The 25,061-nt window shown below is 36.1% G+C and overlaps 1 protein-coding gene across 1 annotated transcript in view; it reads right to left on the minus strand.

Annotated features, from left to right (window-relative positions):
• The window catches only part of LRP1B (LDL receptor related protein 1B), a 2,172,360-nt gene that overhangs the window by 700,616 nt on the left and 1,446,683 nt on the right, over nt 1-25,061 (minus strand). The window contains 1 exon segment of the mRNA XM_020984719.1: nt 4,895-5,044. Coding sequence (XP_020840378.1) covers nt 4,895-5,044 — 150 coding nt within the window.

The raw sequence follows: 25,061 nt of genomic DNA on the forward strand, positions 1-25,061 counted from the left end.
TTTCAATGCAGGAAAAGCTCTACAAATTTACAATAAAGTATTAAATTTAAGATGTGTAATTTTTTTTAAAAATATTTTATATTTTTTTAAATGATGCAAATTAAAAAAACATTAAAGGGTTAAAGAAAGTAGATTTCGGGGGGGCACTGAGTAATTTTTTTTAAAAGGGGAGGTAGGTGAAATAAATTTTGGAATCTCTGGTTTACAGTCATATTCCAAAGTCTTTGAATATGGGGGTCAAATCTGTCTTTAAATGTAGATGATTCCATCTATGTTATGGGTTAAATAATATTGGTCCTGATTAGCCCACAAACAGTTTTTTTATGACTTTTGAGATCTTAGAGCTAAAGAATGGAGGGGTCTTTAAAAGTCACCTAAGTCTAACTTCTTCATTTTACAGATGAGAAAACTGCAGCCCAGGAAGGTTAAGTCACTAGCCGTAGTTCACACATACAGTAAACTTTAGAGAAGGATTTCTAATCCATGTCCTCTGACTCCAGATTCAGTGATTTTCCACTGTAGTATTTCCCCCCATTATTTCTGTGGGAAGATGCATTCCAAATAAACAGGAGAAATACAGTTCTTTGGAACATAATTCACTGATAAGTTTGTAACTGTTGAACTTCACAATGAAAATAGTATTTTTCAATAAATATAGACAATGGATTGACTCTTGTTACATTTACTTTGTCTTTTGTGTACGAAGACAATATGGTATATGGGCCCATCGGACTGGAATCTTGATTTTATTTGCTGAAAGAATATGAATGGATCCAAGGCTTCAAGTGAACTCCATGTGCACCCAATATCACATCAAACTAAAAATGTCTCGAACATTGGCATCATGATGTCCCCCAAAACCTAACACCCTCCATTCAACCCACAGGCAACATTAACTCACTGTCCTAGTTTCTCGAGAAAGTGGAGAACTTTGTATATGCAGCTCCTAAGACTTTCAGTGAATCTTAGAATGTTAAAGTAGAAAGTTAGAATGCGAAAGTTAAAGAATGTTAAAGGAAAGAACATTAGGGATCATCACCTAGGCCAAATCTCTCACTTTGGAAATGATGAAGCTGAGCTGCTGAGAGACTGTGTCTTCCTAGGAAGTGTTACATCAGACACGTGAATCCAGGTCCCCTAAGTAAGGGGAGCTAGGTGGCACAGTGCATAGAGAGCCGAGCCTGGAGTCAGAAAACTCCTCTTCCTGAGTTCAAATCTGGCCTTGTACACTTATAGCTGTGTACTCTTAGGCAAGCCACTTAATCCTATTTGCCTCAGTTCTCTGATTTGTAAAATGAGCTGAAGAAGTAAATGCAAATCATTCTAGTATCTTTTCCATGAAAACCCCAAATAGGGTCACGAAAAGTCAGACACAATTGAAAAACAACTAAACAACAACAGAATACTCCTAACTACTAGTTCATTGTCCTTTTCTCTTTGTTAGAACTCCTCAATACAGATGAAACAGAAATCCTGCTAAATAAGATGGGGTCTACAGTAATCTGGAAAGCAAAATAACCTTTCAAAAGTCTTAAAAATTGTTTATAAGGCACTAAAAATTCAGTGAATTACTTTGAAACTCCATAGTACAGCTCTTTATAGCATTGTTCTCTAATTTATCTAACTTGATTACATGATTCAAAATTGTTTGCTAGGCTTACTGATTTAATGGAAGGGCACTAAAATGCAATTCATTTTGCTTTATTTTTAATGGATATGATTTCAGGATTGTTAAGCTTGTTTAACTTTGTCCAAGATTCAAGCTTTACTTCCTTTGTACATTCTGATGACCTTAAAAAAAAAAGGAAGATATTTTTTCCTTTAATTGGCAAGTCTGAGAAAAATAAACTAGTCTTTTCTCCTTTGCCGTCTTAAAGGAATATCATAAGATTCCTGCTCTAAAACATCTTTCTCATAAGGTGAAATGCTTTCAGGATATCATGTTTCTACATACAGAGCAAAGTAATAATCAAGAAATACCAAATACTGCTGTCTTATGGTTACCTCCTGCCTTCTAGTCATCTTAACAAGTGAAATAATGCTCTAGGAAGGCTCTAAAGCACCTTGGCATGGTAAAATAAGGAAAAGGGGACCTATGGGTTAGAAAGAGAGGCAGAGAAGTTTTGAAAATGAAATTACACCTTCATAAATGTGAAGGAGCAAAACAACACATTCAGGGAAAGAAGCAATTAGGGGAAGAAGTTTTTTTTTAAAGAAGGAAAAAACATGTAAAACTACGACTTTTACTTTGTAGGAAAAGAGACACAGTGTGTCTGATACATATTTGCTGAAGTATCATATCTTATTTCTGGGAAATGTCCAATTTATTAAAAATTGTTGAATGCTTTAAAGAAAAAAGAATGCTTACAATTTCTTGAATACATCCCACCTCATACCAGAAGTTTCAATATTAAACACAGCAAAACTTTTCTCTTATTTTCAGTGCAACCAGAAACCAAAAATTGTTAATCAAATTATCATGAAAGCCAATCATTTGATCAGAAGATGAATTCTCAATCCTTTCCAAATCAGCAGTCATTTAGCTGTAAGTTTCTTGTTTTGGTTGTAAACTACAGATATCACATTATCACAGTGGGGGAGAAAAATGGAAGTGTGGACCATATAAAATTAGCAACAAAGCTTATAATGCAAAATACCAAGTTAAAAATGTATAGATCTTAATCCTTAATCCTTATAGTATCTTTATCTTTAGAAAAAGCATTGAGTCAAGTTTTAGATAAGTTAAAGTCTTCAAAAATATAACCAAATGCCTCAATATACAATATTCAACTCCATGCCTTCTTATATATTACCAAACAAGGTACATGTCACCATGTGAGCTCCAGCTAACAGGTTTTGTCTTTTGTTTTGTATCTTAAATGTAACCTGTAACTTCTTTGGTGTGTGGGACTCTCAATAAGGAAACTTCCCTTCCAAAGCACTGCTTGTTAGCATCTACTCTCCAACTTATAGAGCTAAGGAGTTGGGAGAAAGAGGTAGAGGTGGGGTGGCATTCAGAAGTTTAATGACTTACCTAGGGTCACCCAGCCAGTATGAATAAGAGGCTGTCTTCCTTATGCGGAAATTGTTGCTCTGTCCATTACACCACACTATCCCTGAGCTTGTAAATAACCACTAAATAAGTAGTTCTTTCAAATCACAGCATTTCAGAGGTAGAAAGCCATCAAATCTAATTTCACAGATAAGAAAAATGAGGCCCACAGTGGTAAAGTTGTCCAAAATCACCCAACTAGAGGTAGAGTCAGGGCTAAAATACAAACCTCTCCTGACTTAATAAGAATCAATGTTTTTTTTTTCCTATTATATGATGATTCCTTTATATCATTATGCTTTGACTCACTTTTCATATTTAGAATGTCATATTTCTTTTTAAAAGTATGTATAGGGGGCAGCTAGGTGGCACAGTGAATAGAGCACCGGCCCTGGATTCAGGAGGACCTGAGTTCAAATTCGGCCTCAGACATGTAACACTTACTAGCTGTGTGACCCTGGACAGGTCACTTAACCACTATTGCCCAACCAAAACAAAACAAAACAAAAATAATAATAAAAGTGTATATAAATTTCCCTTTACAAAGACTTCCACTCTTGAAATTAAGCTTCTTGAAATAAAAATAATTATCTCTAAAGCATAGATAGTTTTCCACTGTGAATAGCTTGATTAGTCACTGTTTGAATTATCCAGGTCCTTGGTCTCTCTTCTTCCCTTCTAATGAATACTTTCTGTTTCTCTGCAACTTTACTTATCTAATAGCTGGTAGAAAAGGACAGGGAGAGGAAACAAAACTCAAATCAAGGGAGAGTTCTATTTATTCCTGACTGTTCAAATGGTACTTAACCATAAGCATAAATAACTCTACCTTGGTTTTAAGAGTATTGTTCTAACATACTGGAAAAGCAAAACATATAGCAATGTTTAGCTATGAAGAACTTCCTATACTCTGTATTCTGTTCAAACAGATGTTTCTTAACTATAGCTAATTCCCTGTATTGTATATCACTTGTATCCTGCTTTAATTGTCTGATCTATATATCATCTATGTCTTGTTAAAGCACAAGTTTCCCTGTATTGTATATCACTTGTATCCTGCTTTGATTGTCTGATCTATATATCATCTATGTCTTGTTAAAGCACAAGTTTCTTAGTGATGAGAATGTTTTAACTCCCAAACATTCCTGTTCCCTGTTAATAAAATGCTCGCTTAATGAAAAATACCTTGTTAGCAGAGCCAATCAAAAGAAAATGAGAGTGTCCTTCAACTTTGCTGGAGGTTTTTTTTCCCCAATACAAAAGAAGTTAGAAAAGTCAAATGGAACTTGGCTCAGAAATAATGATCTTCTCAGTGCTGTTCCATTGAAAGTAAAATATCTCTTGACTTCAGCAATTGTTAGAAGTTTTATTTCAGCTACGCATGACACTCTAGGGGAAAGGAAGTTGAAATGCTTGCCAAATAGAGGCTTTTATTTTATTTATGGATTTCAGTATCTATTTTAATCTTTCCTCCATTACAAGGGAAAATCAGGACCCAACTTTTCTGGGAATGATATTTAGGTTTCCAGCAAAGGATGGCATCATAGCACAACCCAGAAAATAATTGTGAAGTAAAATTCACAGTAAACAGATAGAATCAGTACAAGCAAAGTTCATATCGCCAGGTGTAACGTTGTGAAAATGAACACTATGTCCCAAACTGGATAATCTCAAAAGGCTCTAAGCTAATGGGGGGAGGGATGGATATAATCATAGAAATGTGCATTTTGAATATGTATCTGGTGCCAGTGGATCAATAACTGAACTCAGTTTTCAATAGTTCATAAATTATCAACAATCAACCAATAGGAAGACTCACAGCTATAGAAACACTGTACTTACCCATGATGGTTAGAGCAGTAGCTTTTGTTAATTCTTCTTTCATTGACTCAATCACTTCTAAATTGCCCCCATCCAGGTTGCATCTATTTATGGTTCCATTTCCTGAGCTGATCCAATAAAGCTTGTTCTCCACATAGTCTATTGATAGACCTGTAATTAAATAATACAGCTTAAACATGATGTTTATCTAGTAATATTAGGCTAAAGGAAAAAAATGGAACCACAAAACAAATATCCAAAGTGTAAGGAAAGTATCATTTTTTAAAACCTCAACTGGTTAAGAAAATTGTGAAAATTAAATGTGGGAATGACTATAGTTTGAGATAGTTGCTTGCCTTTTCTTCTTCAAAAAATTAGCTTCTAGTTAGGTAATGGTAAGCTCCTCTACATATAATATCAGACATTTCTTTTTTAATTTGTGCATAGGTTATTCAAATTACACATAGACTAGGCTATCCTGAATGCCAAAACACATACATACATACATACATACATACATAAGCTCTGAGCTCCCCACTTCACATTTCTTTCTTTTTTTTTTTATTTTCCTCTGACAAGAGTCAAAGGAAGAAGGGAAAAACTGACTGCAGAAAACTTGGTTCCTATAAAAATTGGAGTATGTTCCCTTCATCTACTAATTACTATAGCCATATCCCCATTCTTTTCTGTTGGAGAAAGTCTTGGGTCAACAAGGAGTGACAAAGCAGCCAGATATAATGGTAAAAGCAGCTAATATCTTTCCTCTCAAATTCTACCTCCTTCCAAACTTACGTGTTGCTATGGAGACCACCACCATCCTCCCAGTCTCTCTCAGACATATTCACATGCCCCATAACCAATCTGTTTTCAAATCTGGTCAATTTTACTTTCATAACATCTCACATACTCTTCTGTCTCTGACACTGCTCCCACCCTGCTGTAAGTTCTCAGTATCTGCTCCTGTACTATTGCAATAGCCTGCTGATTTGTCTGCCAAGTCTCTCCCCACTCCACTCTATTCTCCACACCTCTGTCAGTCATATTTTCCTAATGTGCAATGCAACTTCTACTCAATAAACTTCAGTGCCTCCCTATTGCCTCCAATAGAATTCTTTCTTTGCTTTTCAAAGGCCTTCATAACCTGCCCTGCTCTATTCCCTCAACCCTCACATTTCTAGTCTTCTTGCACCTAACCCCCTCCCCCCTCCAACTTCAATGTACTCTGTAACTCAGTAACACTAGGGGACATGCTGTTCCTTGAACGAGATACGCTATTTCTCAACTCTGGGCATTTTCACTGGTTGTCTCCCATGTACAGAAAGCTCTCCCCTCCCTATCTCTGTTCCCTAGCTTCCCTGGCTTCCTTTAAGTCCCAGCCAAAGTCCTATGTTCTATAGGAAGCCTTTCTTAATCCCTTTTAATTCTAGTGTCTTCCTTCTGTTGATTATTTCTTATTAATCCTCTATAAAGCTTGTTTGTACATAGTTATTTGCTTACTGACTTTCCCATTAGACTATGAGATCCATAAGAGAAAATCTTGATTTTTTGCTTTTATATACATATATGTATACACATATACATATATATATGCATTTACATGTATATATATGTAAATATATATGTGTGTGTGTGTATATATATACACATATATATATATACATACATACATATATATGTGTGTGTGTATATATATATACACACATATATACATACATATATATGTGTGTGTGTATATATATATACACACATATATACATACATATATATGTGTGTGTGTGTGTATATATATATATATATATATATATATATATATATATATATATATATATGTTCCCAGTGATTAATGCAGTTCCTGGCACATAGTAGATGATTAATAAATGTTTACTGAGTTATTGAGCAATTTTAGTGTCAGAGGACATGGATTCAAATCTCAGCTTACCATTTACTGTGTATACCTGGGCAAGTCACAACCTCCTGGAAGCACAAGTTCCCAATTTGTAAAAATGACTGATTAGATGACCTCTAAGGTCCTTTGCACCTCTAAACTGTCTACTAAGCTTAATTATAAACCCAATTTTGATTATATAATCATGATAATATTTGAAGTCATACATAAAAAAGGCACATCAGGAGAGCTTCCCTTTTATCAGGCTCAGGATCTGTCACCTTCTGTAGAACAGTGATGTGTGAATGGTGCTTTAGAGGACACAGACAGCCCCTGATTGGTTTGGGGTGGGTAGATGGGGGGGTATGGATGGACTTTTATCAGAAAAGACATCCTTTTCTGTGGGCTATCAAACGAGTTCACATAGAAGTTTCTAATATTATTTTTAGGTTGTCTAAAGAGGTAGATGGATGGCAGAAATAGACATGAATTAATGTGCCTGTGCATTCAGCACAAGAGAGGAGCTTATCAAAAATGTTCCTCAATCCATCCTCCTGTATCTGGGTGAGAGGTGAGTTTTAATTCCCTAAGCAGCTTGACCCCAAAATCAATCAATCAATCAATATTTATTACACACTTACTAAATATATGAGGCATTGTGTTAAGCACAGGCAATACAAAAAGAAGCAAAAGACAATTCCTGTTCTCAAGGAGTTTACAATCTAAAGCAGGAGAACATGTAAACAAATATAAACAAAACAAACTATATACAAGATAAAGGAAATAATTAACAAAAGGAAGCCATTAGAATTAAAAGTATCTGAAGGTTTCCAGTAGAAAGTAGGATTTAATAGGGACTTAAAGAAACCCAGGGAGGTCAGTAGGCAGAACAGAGGAGGAAAGCATTCCAGGCATGGGGGATAGCTAGCAAAAACTTCAGGAGCAGAGCAGAGAGATAGAGCAACTTATTCATAGAATAGCCCAGAGGCCTGTGTCACTGGATGAAAGAGTATGTGGTAAAGTGTAAGGTATTTAAAAAAAAAAAAGGAAAGATAGAAGGGGGCTAGGTTATGAAGAGATGTGAATGTCAAACAGAGCTTTTTATATTTGATCATGGAGGCAATAGGATGTCAGTGGAGTTAATTGAGTGAGGGTTCAGGGGCAGAGTGACAAGATCATACCTGAGCTTTATGAAAACCAATTTAGTGGATGAGTGGAGGATGGACTGGAGTGGGGAGATGTGAGCAAGTCAGAACCACCAGAAACCTCTTGCAGTACCACACGTGTGGAGTAATGAGGACCTACACTAGAGTGGTGGCGGTGTCAGAGGAAAGAAGGAGGCATGTTCAAAAGATGTTGCAAAGGTAAAATCAACAGGCCTTTGCAACAGATTGGGACATGGAGGAGGGGAGGGTGAGAGATAATAAGAAATCCAGGATGATACCTAGGTTGAGGGATAGGGGGGATGGTTGCCCTGTGTGATAACAGAAAAGGTAGGAAGGGGGAGATTTAGGGAGACTTAAAGGGAAATTATGATGAGTTGCCTTTTGAACAAAGTAAGTTTAGTCTAGTTTTCTAGTCAGAAGAGGGAGAATTATTGGACTCTGTGATTTGCTTCATGATTAATCTGAACTTCAAGAGTCCTCAAACTCAAGAAAATAAGGAGAAAATTTCCTCAGTAGAGTTGCTGCCTTTTGGAGAAAGACGAGGTTTGCTCACCACATGTTCCAAACCCAGGTATACTTTCCTGGCTCCCCACTTCTACAATGAAAGTCCTGGGGGAGGGGTGGGAGCAAAAAGAAGAGTGAATAAGCATTTCTATAGCACCTACTATGTGCTAAGTCCTTTTGTAATTATCTCATTTGATCCTCACAACAAAAAACTTGTATGGTGGATACTTATTTTACAGTTGAGGAAACTGAGGCAAACAGGAGTTAAATGACTTGCCCAGGGTCACCTAGCTAGTAAGTGTCTAAGGCTGAACTTGAACTCAAGTCTTCCTAACTCTGGGCTCAGTGCCCTATCCACTGAGTCCCCAGATGCCTCTATTGAAAGACTAATGGAAAGGGGTGTTTATATTCAGTACTCTTGAATTATTGTTGCTTTCCAGGGGGACATTGTTGGCTATTTTCCACAACTTCAATCTTCTGGATTTGGCCTTCCTGTCCCCCACACTGGGTACTTTCCCTCCTACCCACTGCTCTATGGGTATTCTTATGTGTGTTGTTTTCCCCCATTAGATTATAAGCTCCCTGAAGTCAGGGACTGCCTTACTTTTTTTTTGTATTTGTATTCCCAGCATTTAGCACTTGACAAATTTTATTGACTATTTATTTGATTTCTTTAGGTGTGTTGGAAATCTGTTTATGGATTCTTTTGAGTACTTTTTACCTTCTTACTTTCTGTAGTGTAAAATAAAGATTATTCTATATCCAATTCACATTTCTTATCTTGATGCAGTTGCTAAAGAAACTTTCTGCCCAAATTTGGGGAAACTGAAGCCATATTTTCAGACTTATTAAGTGAAGTCACAGGCAGGGATAAAAAGTAAAACAGCAAAGTAACCGTTCTGGAGTCACCTCCCATAATTATAACCAATCAATGTGAACTAGAGTTTTCAGTCCTTGAACCACTGGTTACACATATAAAGTCAACTCTAAATTACCTATAGCCTTTAGAAGCTATTACAGCTGTCCCTGTGTAGCTTGTTCTCTAGTGATCCTGGTACAATTCATAGATGGATGATCTAACCCCTACCTATGGATAAATTGCAGTAGGGTGAAGATTAGGATCCCATAGATGGTGGCATGACAAGTAGTCAGGAAGAAGTTTTGGTTTTCATTTGTTTGTTTATTTCCTAAGGTCAGAATTAGAAGGCAGGAATTATAGTTCTTAACTGACGGACCACTTTGAGTGATGACTGCAGCTTCAATCTAGTATAACAACAAGTTAATGTAAATCTCCATTGCAGAAGCTCCTGAATCCCCAGGAAGATTTTCCCACCCCTTATCTATGACTGATCTGCTATTTTTGATTATCTATATACTTTGACAATGCTTTCTTTTCTCATCATTAATAATTGAGGTCAAGTTCTTTAAAAGATCATCATAAAGGCTTCAATATGTGTGTATACATATACATATGCAAGCATATGTGTGAATATATGTATATATGTATATTTGTGTGTTTATATATATATACACACACACACACATATATGTGGGTATATACACACAAATTTATCCTCATTCTTTTCATGGAACATAGTAAAGGCATTATTAACATGTCCATTTTATAAATGGAAAATTGGAAGAAGGTGGCTAAATGGCTTAGGCAAATTGTTGCTAAAGTTCACATTTGATGACAAGAGGGGTAACATGAGATCTTATTTTTTTTTCCGCCCGTTGCTCCAATCAGTCAGTCAATCAGTAAGCATTCATTCACTACATGCCACCATGCTAGTCACTGGGGATACAAAGACAAAAATTAAACAGACCCTACGCTCAACAAGACCTTGCATTTTATTATGGCGGACAACACACAAACATATAAGCACATACAAAGTAAAAAGTAATGATGGAGTATGCAGTGGTGGAGTATGTCACTAGAAATGTGGGGGAACAGAAAAGGCCTCATCTAAGAAGTTGTATCTGAGCTGAGTTTTGAATAAAATAAGAATTTGAAGAGGCAGAGATGATGAGAGAATGCATTACGGGAATGGGAAATGGTCTATACAAAGGCATGAAGACAGGAATTTTGTGTGCAAGGAATAATAAGAAAGTGAGTTTTCACTCTACCATAGAGTAGAAAGGTTAGAGATAGGTGGTAAAGGACTTCAAATTCCAAATAGAAGAGTTTGTATTTGGTCCTATAAATAATAGGGAGCCATTAGAGTTTAGGGAGCAGACAAGTGACATGGCCAGAGATGTGTTTAAGAAATATTGCTTTCATAGCTGGATAGAACATGGATTGAAGAGAAGAGAGAGATTAATCAGAACATTATTGAAATGATATGTGAGAAGTCATATAAACATTAATTAGGGTAATAGAGAGAAAATAATGAAGAGTGATGGTAGTGAACAGAGAATCAACAAGAATTATTAAATAGTTAGAAAAGTAAGGAAAGACAGTGAAGAATTGAGGATGATTCCAAGGTTCCAAACCTCAGTGATGTGTAACAGAAGAACATCATTATTATAATAGGTCATTTCTTGCTTTGATACTCATACTACTATTCCCCAAGGATATGTGGTTTAGTTAGTGGGGAACTGCAGCTTACAGACTCATTCATTACATCTCGAGATCCAGTGTGGACAAAAAGTTCATCCTCCTACAGCTAACATGGTGATGAGACTCTCCAAACTTTGTTAAATATAAAGTTCCTGTTTGGCAGGGTCCGTCAGAATTTGTGTTCCTTTGATATGACATTCAAGAAACCAGAATCTCCTTCATGGCACAATGGGACATCAGTGAAGGAATTTATTAGAGGTTTTGGTCTTAATGAATGAAAAGAATTGGTAACATCCTATACTTCTCTACTACATTCACTTCTTTCCTTTCATAGCTGATTGTTTTCTTTTTTCTCTTGATTTCTTCTCCCACAGTCTCTTTCCCTTTCTTCCTTCTCTTCCATTTATATTTTAATGATGTATTTTCTAGCTACAATGTCAGAGATACTTAATCCCACTGACAACCCTCAAGATTCAAGAATATTGTTGAATCCTCTCATACACTTTGGAGTTACTCACTTGTTAATTCTCTTAAGTATATCTAAATCAATTGAGGTTAATTTATCCGAATGCACTTTGTAAGCTGTAAGACACTCTACAAATATGAAGGATAACTATTATAATCCTTGTTCACTCATTATATAAAGTGGTTTATCCTAAACAATATAAGCAAATCATAATCAATACATCTTGGTCATATATTAAAATGAATCAAAAAATGTTGCACACAGTCTGTTTTATTTTGCATACTAACATTTGTAACTAAAAATGTATTCCTCTATAGTCTCATTCAAACTACATTGAGGGAATATATCTTACAAAATGATTAATCATTTATAACCAAAGTGTTGTATGCTTTAAGATACTGGGGCATTTTTACTACATGAAGATCTAGTGAATTTGGAATCTGAAAGAGAATGAAAAAGTTAAAGCTGACATGTTGAATGTTTTCAGCATTAAAAAACTATCCATGAATTTATGCACAATAGAGAAAAATTACTCCAAGTCTTTGTTTATATATTGATCATACTCAGGCCTTTCCCTTCCCCAACCCCACTGCAAGGATGTATCAATGTGTCCTCAAGTAGACCAAGCCTCAAATTGAATCCTGTTGGGAATGAAACCTTGAGGCACATGCTCATGTTGTGGTAGCCTCTAAGTGATTTGCTGAACTAGAAAAGTTGTGGAGAAAGTTGTAAGGCTGAAGGGTCTTATTATTTAATTAGGAATCTAAACATAATTTGTGGGAATTGAAATTCTCCATATGTGCATGAAAACACACAAAAGTTAGATAGATAGATAGATAGATAGATAGATAGATAGATAGATAGATAGATAGATAGATATGTATACGTATATGTATATACATATATGTATATATATATTATATATATGTAAATATATCTATGTGTATATACACATTAAAACTTTTGTGGTGACAGAAAAAAACAACAACTTGGAACAAAACTGGTCCCTATCAATTTGTAATGACTCAACAAAGTATGGCATATGAATGGAATAGAATATTATTGCACTATTAAAAATGACATAAGGAATTGAGAGAAACTTGGAAAGACATATCAACTGATCCAGAATGAAGTAAGTAGAACCAAGAGAACATAATGACATTAACATGTAAACATTACACCATTGAAAAATATCAGAACTCTACTCAATGTGGTAAGCAAGCTTGATTACAGGACATGTTCCTTCCTTATGGTAGAGAGGTAGTGGACAATGGGTGTGAGAGAAGGAAAACCACTGACAGACATGACCAATGAGCATGTTGGTTTGTTTTGTTTATACTTCTTTCAGAAAAGGTTGGGTTCTCATGGTGGCAGAAATAGCGTGAAAGTGCACAGAGAAATTATAACAATGTTTTAAAAAGCAACAACAATTTTTTTTAAAGAAATAAACTAGTATTCATGAACTGAAGTATAACTTAATAAAAGAATTTGTTCTGTAAAACTTGGACTTAGTCAAAAAGCCGCACCCAAGGACATAGAAGGCCACATGTAGCCACAAGGGCACAGGTTCCCTACCCCTGGCTGTAGACCAAAAGTCTTTTGGAGAAAAAAATTCAGCCCCTAAATTATCAAAGTGCCAGCTTCTTCAAAATCAGTTTAATCTAAGTAGAATAACCCAAAATATTGACCAGAACACCAAATCAACTATAACAAGGTGTGATAGACTTCTAATGAGTTCTCAAAGAAGGGCCACTGATAGCATATGTTTTAAAAAAAGAACATAAACATTCCCTGATGTAGAGGCCTTTGTCTCATTTGAGCCACTCATCTTCAGCCCTGAAAAAAACAAGTTTAAGTGATGGAATAAAACCAGTGGAGAGACCCCAAGTTTAGTAATGTTGAAGGTTGTTCAAATTAGAGAATAATCATTTAATTTTTGAGGAGAAATCATCATGAATGTGAGGGTGGGAGAGCCCTCCTGGAAGCTCTAGTGGGACTTTGGCCCCTATAAAGAAAACACAAAAATTCACTGTTGTTGATAACTGTCTTATTTTCACCTTATAGTTTAAGATTAAGAGTAAGAATGCATAGTGAAATGTATTAGGTCTTGAAGTCAGAAAATCTAGGTTGAAATTTCCTCTCTGTCACTTAGCTGGGTGGCCAGGGACAAGTCATTTTTGCTTCTCATAGTCTCAGTTGCTTTCATCTTAAAAACTTATATTATTTGCCTCCAATTGGTCTTGTGAAGAAAGTATTTTACAAACCTTAATGTGATTAAGGAATCATTGCTCTCATTTTAATTTAAAAATTGCCAAGTTTCATTATTACAATGGCAGTTTTATTGAGACATTTTGATTTAAATATATCTGCTTATTTTTTTAATTAAAAGAGACTACATTGCTCAAGTTACATAATCAAATACTACCTTAATAAATATGGAATTATAAATTTTGGAAACTGTAACTTGGAATTTGAGGAAAAGCCACAGAAGAAGAATGAAAAAGAAAATAGATAATTAAAGAATATTTTCCTGTATCACTTTGTGAAAAAAAAATCCATTAGGTTTTGGGCGTGTGTGTGTGTGTGTGTGTGTGTGTGTGTGTGTGTGTGTGTGTGCATGTGTTTTAATAAGGCAACAAGGTAATGACTTATCGTAAATATTTTGTTGCTTTCCTTTTTAATCCATGCTTTTAAAAAAAAACCTCAAAGCAAATATTAAATCCATATTTTATAAAACATAGAATTAAAATTAAAAATGTAAATATACAGAAGAAAGGAAATTCAAAAAATAAGGCTTTCTAGAAAAGAAACAATTCACTGAAATATAAAAGATAATAAGAGAAAACTTAAAATCTTAAACCATGGATTTTCTGGCCCTGGATTCACTTCTCTGGGCCTGAACTTAAGCCATCTATAAAATGAGTGACTTCACTGTTCTCCACATAGCACAAGGCACACAAAGAGTTACGCTGTGGTAGTTCATCCCTCCTTGTAAGTCACATAGAAATAGCCACATTCCACTTGAACCTTGGTGGAATAAATCTGTAAAAAGTGAAAAACTGAAGATTCATAAAAGAAGGGATGATCAATGAAACAAGATCTCAGAGCACATGGGAAAGAAAGAACTCAAGGACCTAAGTGGGATGATTTATGCTGGCAAAGAGAACCAGTAATAAGTCAAGATGTAGATGTGGAGAAGGAAAAAAGAGGAGGTGCAGGACTGTTGATCTTCTCTATAAAGTAGTCTATCTTCTAAGAGAAACTGGAATTGGGGCTTGAGAAGAGTGAAAGTTCAGAATATATGTAAAGACAGGATGTTATTAAGAAATAAACAAAAAGATTGCTGCACAATGGTGAGGAACATGAGCAAAAAAAGTTGAAGAAAAATAAAGTTGAACAACTAGGTAATTGAGCTCCATTGAACTTTTTTCCCCTGGTAAAACTTTATAATTTCCTAAGATTCTCCTCATAAATCTCAAAGTCCACCTACCCTTGGTTCTTTTTTTTCCCCTCAATCCTCTGCCCATCATTTATTTTGTATTTTAGTGCTCCCTGAATTTTTTAGGGGTTGATTTATTTATTTAGCTTTTGTATATACTCAAGTATTGATGTATTTGTGAATGTGTCCCCTTAGCTCTGTTTTTGTATACCCAATACTTAGCACAGTGTCTGATATATAATAAACATTTGTGATAAATTGAGTAGTTGACTTATGCCACTTACATCTGAAACTAGAATAAAGGAAAAGATCCTCTTAAAAATAGATATGTTTTGAGGGAATTTAACCTAGACTAGGATTACCTAGCAGGACTTTTGTAAATTATTTTGTAAATACAATGTGTTTCTGAGGTGCAAAGGTCTAATATACAGACAAATAATGATTTGTCCTTTTCATGCTGCTACTATGTCATTTCCCTAATCTATTCCTTTAGACCTATTCTCAACATCTCCCACCATCAGAGCCTCATAAATTGATGGTGCCACCTCCAGTCATCCTGACCTATATCTTGCCACTGGGCCTAGATGGCTCCAGAGGAGAAAGTGAGGCTGGTGACTTTGCACTGCCCTCACTTACTTAAATCCAATTCACTTGCAAGTCATGACATCACCTCCCTGATGTCATGGTCCTCTTCGAGAAGGAAAGCCAAATAACCACAATATATAAGTAAGGGAAATAAATTTTAACAGTAGACAAACATTATCTAGAGAAAACCTTCATCACTTATTACCTCACAATATCTTTATACATATGGGACCTGGTTGAAAATTTAATCTAATTCTTGATTTCACAGATAGTAGCAGATTAAAAAGTGTTTGTTGAATTAATACAGCATATGGGTTAGAGCTATCAGTAAACTGTAGAATGTTTAACATGATGTTTCCAAACTCATGATTCAGGAGTAATTCACTGGAATCCAAAAGATAATAAGAGAAAACTAATTAAAGAAAGGATTCTCTGGCCTTTGACCTGACACTCACTCCTTATGTTACCATAAACAAGTCATCTCACTTCTCTGGGTTTTAAATTTATTCATCTATAAAATTAGGGGGCTGGATTTAATGACCTCCATGGTTCGTTTCATCCTCACATTCTCACAAGAATCTGATTTGGAAAGGAACACTGAGACCATCTTAACTGTTACTTGACCCTCTGAGATAAGAATAAGTATGCTAACTCTTAGCATGAGTAAACCCATTTTGTTTTCAGCTTCCATTTTATGATTTAGTAGTTTTCTAAGTTGTTTACTGTAAAAAGGGTAAGTATTCCTATAGTTTTTGGAAATGATTTGTGTCCCCCAAATTTGATAAAGAAGTAACAAACACCTGCTAATGACAAGTATTCCCCCAAAGTCTAATAAATCACTAATAAACATTTGCTAATCAAGTTAGGATATTCAAACTTTCATTGGTAGTTTCCTTTCATCATTAGCTTAGGTATTAAATCACTAAACATAATTAACAATGTAACTTATAAATGCCCATAGCTAGAAGCAAAACAGGAGCAAGAAAAACAAAAACACTTATTCTTTGGTCACTAGGACAGACTCCTGTATTTCTAGTACCCAGAAATTAAAAAATTTGAGTGTCCCATGTTTGCTGTAGAGCAGGTCTACACATCCTGCTGCCTGTGGGCTGCTTGCTGCATGCCAAAGGATTTCCAAAGGCCTGTGAAAAATGTAGAGGAAAACATCCTTTGTATGTAAAGGAAATCCTTTGGTATGCCACCAGCAGTCTGTGGGCTGTAAGTGGCCCACAGGCCAAACAAAGGTGGTGCAGGCTTGCTCTAGAGTAATCCTGACTGACCAAGACTTGTCAGAATGTTAACTTGGAGAGAAATACGGGGTCCCTGGATAGACAGAGAGGCAACCTTGTGGTAAGCACCAATGAGAGACATGCTTACCAGGAACTTTAGGACTCATGTTGGTAATTTGTTCTTAGAAGGATTGATATTTGTATTGTTGAAGAGATAATTGCATGCCTTCAGTTAATACAGTGATTGTAGGAATTGAGGAGTATAAACCTAATTTAGTATTTCCATTGTAATAGTCTGCATATATAACTGTTAAGGTGGCTGTACCATGTGTTATGTCTTCTTATACATAATTTTTATCCTCAAATGAGAACAGAACTGCCTTGACCTTTCAAAGATACTACCCGACTTCTTAGTTACCTGGGTTGGTAAGTATATTGGCACTTAGGCTTCCATTTGCACTCATTCCATGTAAACAATTTGTTAATAATAGATTGAATATATGTCTTTTTAATGGTCATTTCTACCTTTACAATATCTTTCATATGTCTCTTCTCCATTCACACAGCCTCTACCCTTTATAGGCCCTTGTCAATTCTCACCTTGGACTTATAGCAAAGCCTTTTAATTTATCTCCCTGCCTCAACTCTTTCCCAACTCCAATTCATCCTTCACTCAAATGCCAAAGTTATTTTCTTAAAGTGCAGGTCTAACCATGACAATCCCCAACTCAATAAAAACCCAGTGATTCCCTATCACTTCTAGGATCAAACACAAAATCCTCTGCTTTCTAAAGCCCTTCACAATCTCATTCCTCCCTGTTTTCCAGCATTCTTACATTTTATTCTCATCCACATAACATACATTCCAGTGATACTGGACGATTTGTTGTTCTTCATGTGTGACAACTACATCTTCCAACTCTGAATCTTTGTACTGGCTGACCTTTAGGCCTGGAAAGTTCTCCCTCCTACCTTCAAAGTTCAAAAAACTTTCCCTGCTACTCTTTATCCTTCCTCTCCTGAATGCCTTCAGGCTGAAATCACCCATCTACTCTTATTTACAAGTTGCCTTCCTCATTAGAATGCATACCCCTAGAGGAAAGGGACTGTGTTGTGATTTTTTTCCCCTTTCTTTAAATCCCTCAACTTTCAGCATAATGTCTGACACTTAGTAGGTGGTTAATATATTCCTAGTAAGTGACTGATTCAAATTAGCAGAGTTGTAAAGGTCAAAGACATTAATATTAGCTCCCCTATTAGAAAGTTAAGAATGGGGGAATCTCATAGTTGAACAGGACCTCAGAGACATATCTAGTACAATCTGTGCCCATCCATCCTTTGCTTGAAGATCTGCAATGAAGTGAAACCCACTATCTTTCTCAAGTAAATATATTCCACTTTTGAATAGTTCTAATTTTTATAAAGTTTTCCCTTAAATTAAGCCTAAATGGCCCTCTTTGTACCATCCATACATTGCTTTTACTTCTGGTTGCTGTACACAAGCAGTGTATCTATTTCTCTTTCCATTTTTCAACCTCTCAAATACTTGTAGGCAGTGATTATGCCCCATCTCCAAGTCATTCTTCCTTTTCTACCTAATATCTCTCTTCCCTCACACTGATCTTCATATAACATTATATCAAGCTTTTCATCACCCTATCATCCTCTGGATAGTCTCCAACATGTTATATCCTTAATATGTGGATCCAACATGTTATATTCTTAATATGTGGATCCAGAAACCAGAATATTTCAGGTAACTTCTAGGATTCTAAAATCCTGAGTGACTATCATGGGTAATGCTGATTGGCAGCACAAAGTTTCTTTTCATAAGATTTAAGGGATAAAATTCATATCTCACAAACATTTTAAAGATGGAAATGGATTTAATTAGTAAATTAAAATCCTCTGTGTTGTGTAAACTGCTCTAAGCACTTAATGTGTATCCAAGACTGAGCCATAAATCTTAATTGAGAATATTTAGTTTAACAATGGGTAGCTAGGAATGCTGATTTGTATTTAAAGAAAACAAAGTTATTCAGCCCAAACTGCCTGAAGCTGCAATTACTCACTCTTTTGAGTTGCAGACTCATAAAATGCCAACTTGGGTGTTTTGATAAGATTATGATGCACTTCTATTTCAAGTATGTCACCCATATGGATTTAAAAACAAACAAGTGAGCTAGTCATTTAATAAAAGATGCTTGATTTCTAACCACCAATATAAAAAGAACTCACCAAACTCAACAACCAATACTACTGAGCTTGGAGTCAAAAAGCCCTGAGTTCAAAAGTCACCTCAGACGCTTCCTAGATCTGTTACCTTAAGATAGTTCCTGTGCCTCAGTTTATTCATTTGTAAAATGAATAGGTCGGACAAGGTGGCCTCTAAAGACTCCTCGAACTTTAAATCTATGATCCAAAGTGACAGACATTAAATGTCCTTTAACCCCCCCAAATTAAACTTGAATTCTGAGGGGCAGAGCTAACCCCTAAGAAAAGACTGTTGTTGGTGAGATTCATCATTTGTCACCCATAAGCCCAGTGCTTTCTTCCATGACAAGGAAGGCCAGGTAGTTCCCTGGCCACCACTTTAAGTGCTCACCATCATTCCTCTGCCCTTTCTTCTACCAATATTAACTTTACAGAATCACAGAACTGGAAGGAATCTTACAGATCCACTAGCATACAGGTTTTTAACCTACGATCCCGATGATGTCTGTGAACTTGGATAAAATAAAATATGTCTTTATTTTCACTAATCTTGAACTAAAATTTTACATTTCTTCCAAATTATCACTATGGTGAACAAACTACATGAGTCATAGACTTCTCTTGACTGCCTAAGGGGTCTATGACACAAAGAAGGATAAGAATCCCTATTGTAGTACAACCACAAGCCCCCATTTTATACTTAAGAAAATAAAGGCTCAGAGATGAAGTTATGCAGCCAAAATATCACTAGGAAGTGGCAGGGATAGAAACAGAATCTGAACCCAGAGGTCTTTGGAATCCCTAATTTAATGTGCTTTCCACAACACCGTGTTTGCTCTGCTCTTGCAAGGTCCTGCTCTTTCGTTTATTTGTTTTAACTAAATGCCTAGTTAGTTAATTGAATAAACTATAGTGCTTAACACAATTGTTTGCATATAGAAACATTCATTATTTTTTTTTGAATGGATAAATTATTCTGTTGAATCAGGAGCCATGTTGTATTTAGAACCAAAGGATCTGATTCTGAATCCTGACTCTTCTGTTTACTCTGTAGTATTTGTTTGCAAGAAGCCACTTAACCTCCTGGGCCTTTTTTTTCCTTGCCTATAAAATGAGACATTTTAATATCTCCTCTGGTGACACTAAATTTATGATAGTGTGATAACAGATACATTATCCTGCCCAGGTGAAATATACACATACATACAATGTAGAAAGGCAGCTAGGCTGTGCAGTGGATAGAGGGTGAAGCCTAGAATCAAAAAGTCTTGTCTTCCTGATTCAAATCCGGCCTCAGACACTTACTGGCTGTGTCACCCTGGACAAGTCATTTAACCCTTTTTGTTTAAGTCTCCTCAAAATGAACTGGAGAAGGAAATGGCAAATCACTCCAGTATCTTTGCCAAGAAAACCCCAAATGGGGTCATAAATAGTCAGACCTGACTGAAAACAACTGACACAAGGAGGAGGGGGCTTCACAGTGATACTGCTTTACCATAGAGTGACTCAATAGTGAGAAATTCATATATCACAAGAGGATGATGGGAAAGAGAACTCTGAGCAATCAGGGCTTCTAGAACATAAATCATGCTCCATACGTGGCCACGTGGGCGGGGGGGGTGTCAAATAAGATAATGTGTAAAGTGCTTTGCCAACCTTAAAATGTTATATAAATACTCCAGTTTGTTATTATTATTATCTACTCTGCTCATACAAAAAGCTAGGCTTGCTTCTAGGAGAAAAGTTCTACAGATACAACAGTAATGATGATGATGATAATAATCATAGGTGACATTTATATAGTGCTTTACTAGTTTTCAAAACACTTTCCCAGCCTTATGAAGTATATAGTCCATGACCTCTGCAAATAGAGTTTCTCTCCCTATTTGCTATACTGAAAATGCTTAGTTTTCTATGTAGAAGAGAAAAATAGAACAAAGAAACAAAAAAACCTTCCTTCCCCAATATCACAGATTAGGAATAATTTTAGGGAACACAATCTAAATTAATGAGTTACTAAATCTAAGATTTTTTTGAAAGTGATTCTTTTGCTTTCAGATAAACACAATGATATCAATGACCGAACACTGTTTTCATACAGTCCTCCAATGTGCTGAAATCCGTATGCATAATACTCTTCTAGAAGTAGCACGTTAATTGCATACATGTAATCAGGTGCTAGATAGTGAATAAAAGAGCTTGAAAATGATTAGGCATTCAACTCAGGTTGTTTCTACTTTTTATTTGCTTAACATTCTTTTTTTTTTCATAGACAATAGCAAGGTAAACAATTCCAGCCCACATCAGTGTCAGAATCATAATGTTTTCCAAGTTAATGGGGCCCACAAAAACAATGGATTATCGAACAAACAACTGAGGATTTTTCTTTATCTATTTCATACAATCTTATTCTGAGGTAGTCTGGTACAAAAAAAGAGTGTGAAATTGAAAACTGACACAGCCTTTTTTATTCTGTATTATTTATTAGTTATTGATTGAGAATTGTATTTAATCATTGAGACCAGTACCTAGGAATTAGTTTGATGTAAAAGATAGTTGGACTACTTAACATAAAAGCCTATAAAATGGTTTGAATTCTTTGCTTTTTTGCTTTGTTTAGTCATTTCAGTTATGTCCGACTTTTCATGACCCCATTTGGGGTTTTCTTGGCAAAGGATGGTTTGTCATTTCCTTCTCCTGCTCATCTTACAGATGAGGAAACTAAGGGAAACAGGGTTAAGTCATTTGCCCAGGGTCACACAGCTAGTAAGTGTCTGAGGCCAGATTTGAATTCAGTAGGATGAGTCTTCCTGACTCCAGACTGGGCACTGTATCCACTGGTCCACCTGACTGCCCTTGAATTCTTTATAAGAGTTTAACTTCCCAATTTCTCTGTGCTACAGCTGGAACTCATTGAATCAACATGGTCATAAGATGTTCTGCCTGTCCGCTATCAGCCTAGCATAGGACCACTGTGGTATACATGGCCACGGACACAGGACTTTCCAGAGAATGTTGACTAACTCTGTGTTTTCCCTTTACCATAAACTTTGGAAACTCCCTTTTACAAGCAAGTCACCATGATTATACCAAATGTAAGCTTACTCTACACCTTTACCAACTGTATAAAAGACTTCTGTGTCTGCTGTAATTCATCCCAAGCCACTGAGGTGCTTAAAATTTCAATTTATTGGCAACTGCTAGCCTTGCTAAATAACTTGATCATCATCAAACAACTTCTGGGAGCCAAGATAGCAGAATAGGCAATAAATCACTGTAACTCTCCCATATTCACCTCCAAACAACCATAAAATAGTGCCATAAAATAAATCCTGAAAGAGCAGAAACAGCAAAAATATGGGGTGAAACAATCTTTTAGCCCAAAAAACCTGAAAGAGCAAGAAGAAAGGTCTCTTTCGCTTGGGTAAAAGGGGAGTACAGTCTAGGACAGGAAGCATCTCAGCAAACCAATGGCAAGCCCTAACTCAGAAAACAAGCAAAAGATCATGAGTCCCAGAGTGGCGGACCAGGCAAAAGTCAACACCAGGACCATAGCCAGGAAAATGGGCAGACTCCAGTGCTGAGAACTGCCATGTGCTTCAGCATAGCCCCAGGCAAATCAATGTAGCCTCAGGGAAACACAGAAACACTCTACCAGTCTCAGCACACAACAGACACCATCACTAGGATCCCAACTCAGCATCAGGTAAGCTGCCAGACCTCTATGGCCTACAGCAGTGCCAGCCACCCTCCACTCAACCCCCTCAGTGCAGCATCAGACATGAGGGTCCCCTGTGGGCCTCAGGCCAACATCAGTGCAGCATCAGGTAAACATACAGGGCCTGTAGCCCCTGGCACAAGAAGCCTGAGATAGTGCCCCTCCCACCCCACCACAACAAGCCATTCCCCAATTGATAAACGGTCAAAATTTATGAACAGGCAGTTTTCAGATGAAGAAATCAAAGCTATCCATGGGTATATGGATATACCTATACATGCATATGAAGAAGTGCTTTAAATCACTTTTGATTAGAGAAATAAAAATTAAAACAACCCAGGTACCACCTCACAGCTCTAAGAATAGCTAAAATGACAAAAAAAAAAGATAAATATTGGAAAAGACATGGGAAAATTGGGACACTAATGCACTATAAATGAACTTATCCAACCATTCCAGAGAGTAATTTGGAGCTATGACCAAAGGACAACCAAATTGTGCATACCCTTTGATCCAGCAATATCAGTACTATGCCTGCATCCCAAAAATATCATGAAAAAGGGAAAAAGACCAACATGTACAAAACTATTTATAGCAGCCATTTTTGTGGTGGCAAAATATTGGAAATTGAGGGAATGCCCATCAATTAGGGGATAGCTGAACAAGCTGTAGTATATGAATGTAATGGAATAATATTGTTATAAGAAATGATAAGCTGGCAGAGTTCAGAAAAACCTGGAAAGACTTGTGCAAAGCAATGCAAAGTGAAATGGGCAGAACAAGGAAAACATTGTACACAGTATTAGCAACACTGTGTGATGATTAACTATGAATGACTCAGCTCCTCTCAGCAATACAATGATCCAAGACAAGTACAAAGGACTCACAAAGGAAAATGATATCCATATTCAGATAAAGAACTGATGGACTCTGAAAGAAGATCAAAGCTTACTTTTTTCAATTACTTTATTATTTTTTTCTGCTTTTTTTCCTTTTGGTTAGTTTCTTATTTCATAATTGTGACTAATATGGAAATATGTTTTATATGATAGCCCACTTATAACCTATTTCAATTCAAAATTCAAGAAATTGTAAAACAAAATCAAAAGAATGAAAAATTAGACAATGTGAAATAATATCTCATTGGAAAAACAACTGACCTGGAAAATAGATCCAGAAGAGATGATTTAAAAAGTTATTTGACTACTTGAAAGCCATGATCAAAAAAAAAAAGAGCCTAGACATCATCTTTCAAGAAATTATCAAGGAAAACTGCCTTGATATTCTAGAACCCAGAGGGTAAAATAGAAATTGAAAGAATCTACTGATCACCTCCTGAAGGAGAGCCCAAAATGAAAACTCCCAGGAATATTATAGCCAAATTCCAGAGTTCCCAAGTCAAGGAGAGGATATTGCAAGCAGCCAGAAAGAAACAATTCAAGTATTGTGGAAACGCAATCAGGATAACACAAGATTTACCAGCTTCTACATTAAGGGATCAGAAGGTTTGGAATATGATATTCTGGAGGTCAAAGGAGCTAGGATTAAAACCAAGAATCACCTACTCAGTAAAACTGAGTATAATCAATGAGGGGGAAAATTTGATATTCAATGACATAGAAGAATTTAATGCATTCTTGAGGAAAAAAACCAGAGGTAAATAGAAAAATTGACTTTCAAATACAAGACTCAAGAGAAGCATGTAAAGATAAATAGGAAAAAGAAATCATAACAGACTTATTAAAGTTAACTGTTTACTGTAGTACATGGAAAGATGATATTTTTAACTCATGAGACCTTTCCCTTTATTAGGGTACTTGTAGGAAATACCTATCTATCTATCTATCTATCTATCTATCTATCTATCTATCTATCTATGTATACATATGTGTGTGTGTATATATATATATGGGCAGAAGGCACAGGGAGAGTTGAATATGAAGGGATGATATCTAAAAAATAAAGTTAAGGGGTGAGAGAGGATTGTGCTAGGAGAAGGAGAAAGGGAGAGGTAGAATGGGGTAAATTATCTCACATAAAAGAGGCAAGAAAAAGCTTTTACAGTGGAGGGGAACAAAGGGGGGGTTAGAGAGAATGAGTGAGCCTTACTCTAATCAAATTTGGCTTATGGAAATATATCTTACCCTACAGGAAAGTGGGGGGGGAGAAATAAGGGAGGGGTAATAGAAGGGAGGGGATAATCAGAGCAAACACTTTTGTAGAGAGACAGGGACAGGACAGGATGGAGGGAAATATAATTAGTCTTTTACAACATGACTATTGTAGAAGAGTTTTGCCGTCCCAATGAAGGTGGGTGGGAAGGGAGGCAGGGAGAGAATTTAGAACTCAATGTTTTAAAAATGAATGTTAAAAATTGTTTCTACATATAACTGGGAAATAAGATTCATAGCAATATCTTACC

Source organism: Phascolarctos cinereus, unplaced genomic scaffold, assembly GCF_003287225.1.
Source record: "Phascolarctos cinereus isolate Bilbo 61053 unplaced genomic scaffold, phaCin_HiC Scaffold_726;HRSCAF=1367, whole genome shotgun sequence".
Lineage (NCBI taxonomy): Eukaryota > Metazoa > Chordata > Mammalia > Diprotodontia > Phascolarctidae > Phascolarctos > Phascolarctos cinereus.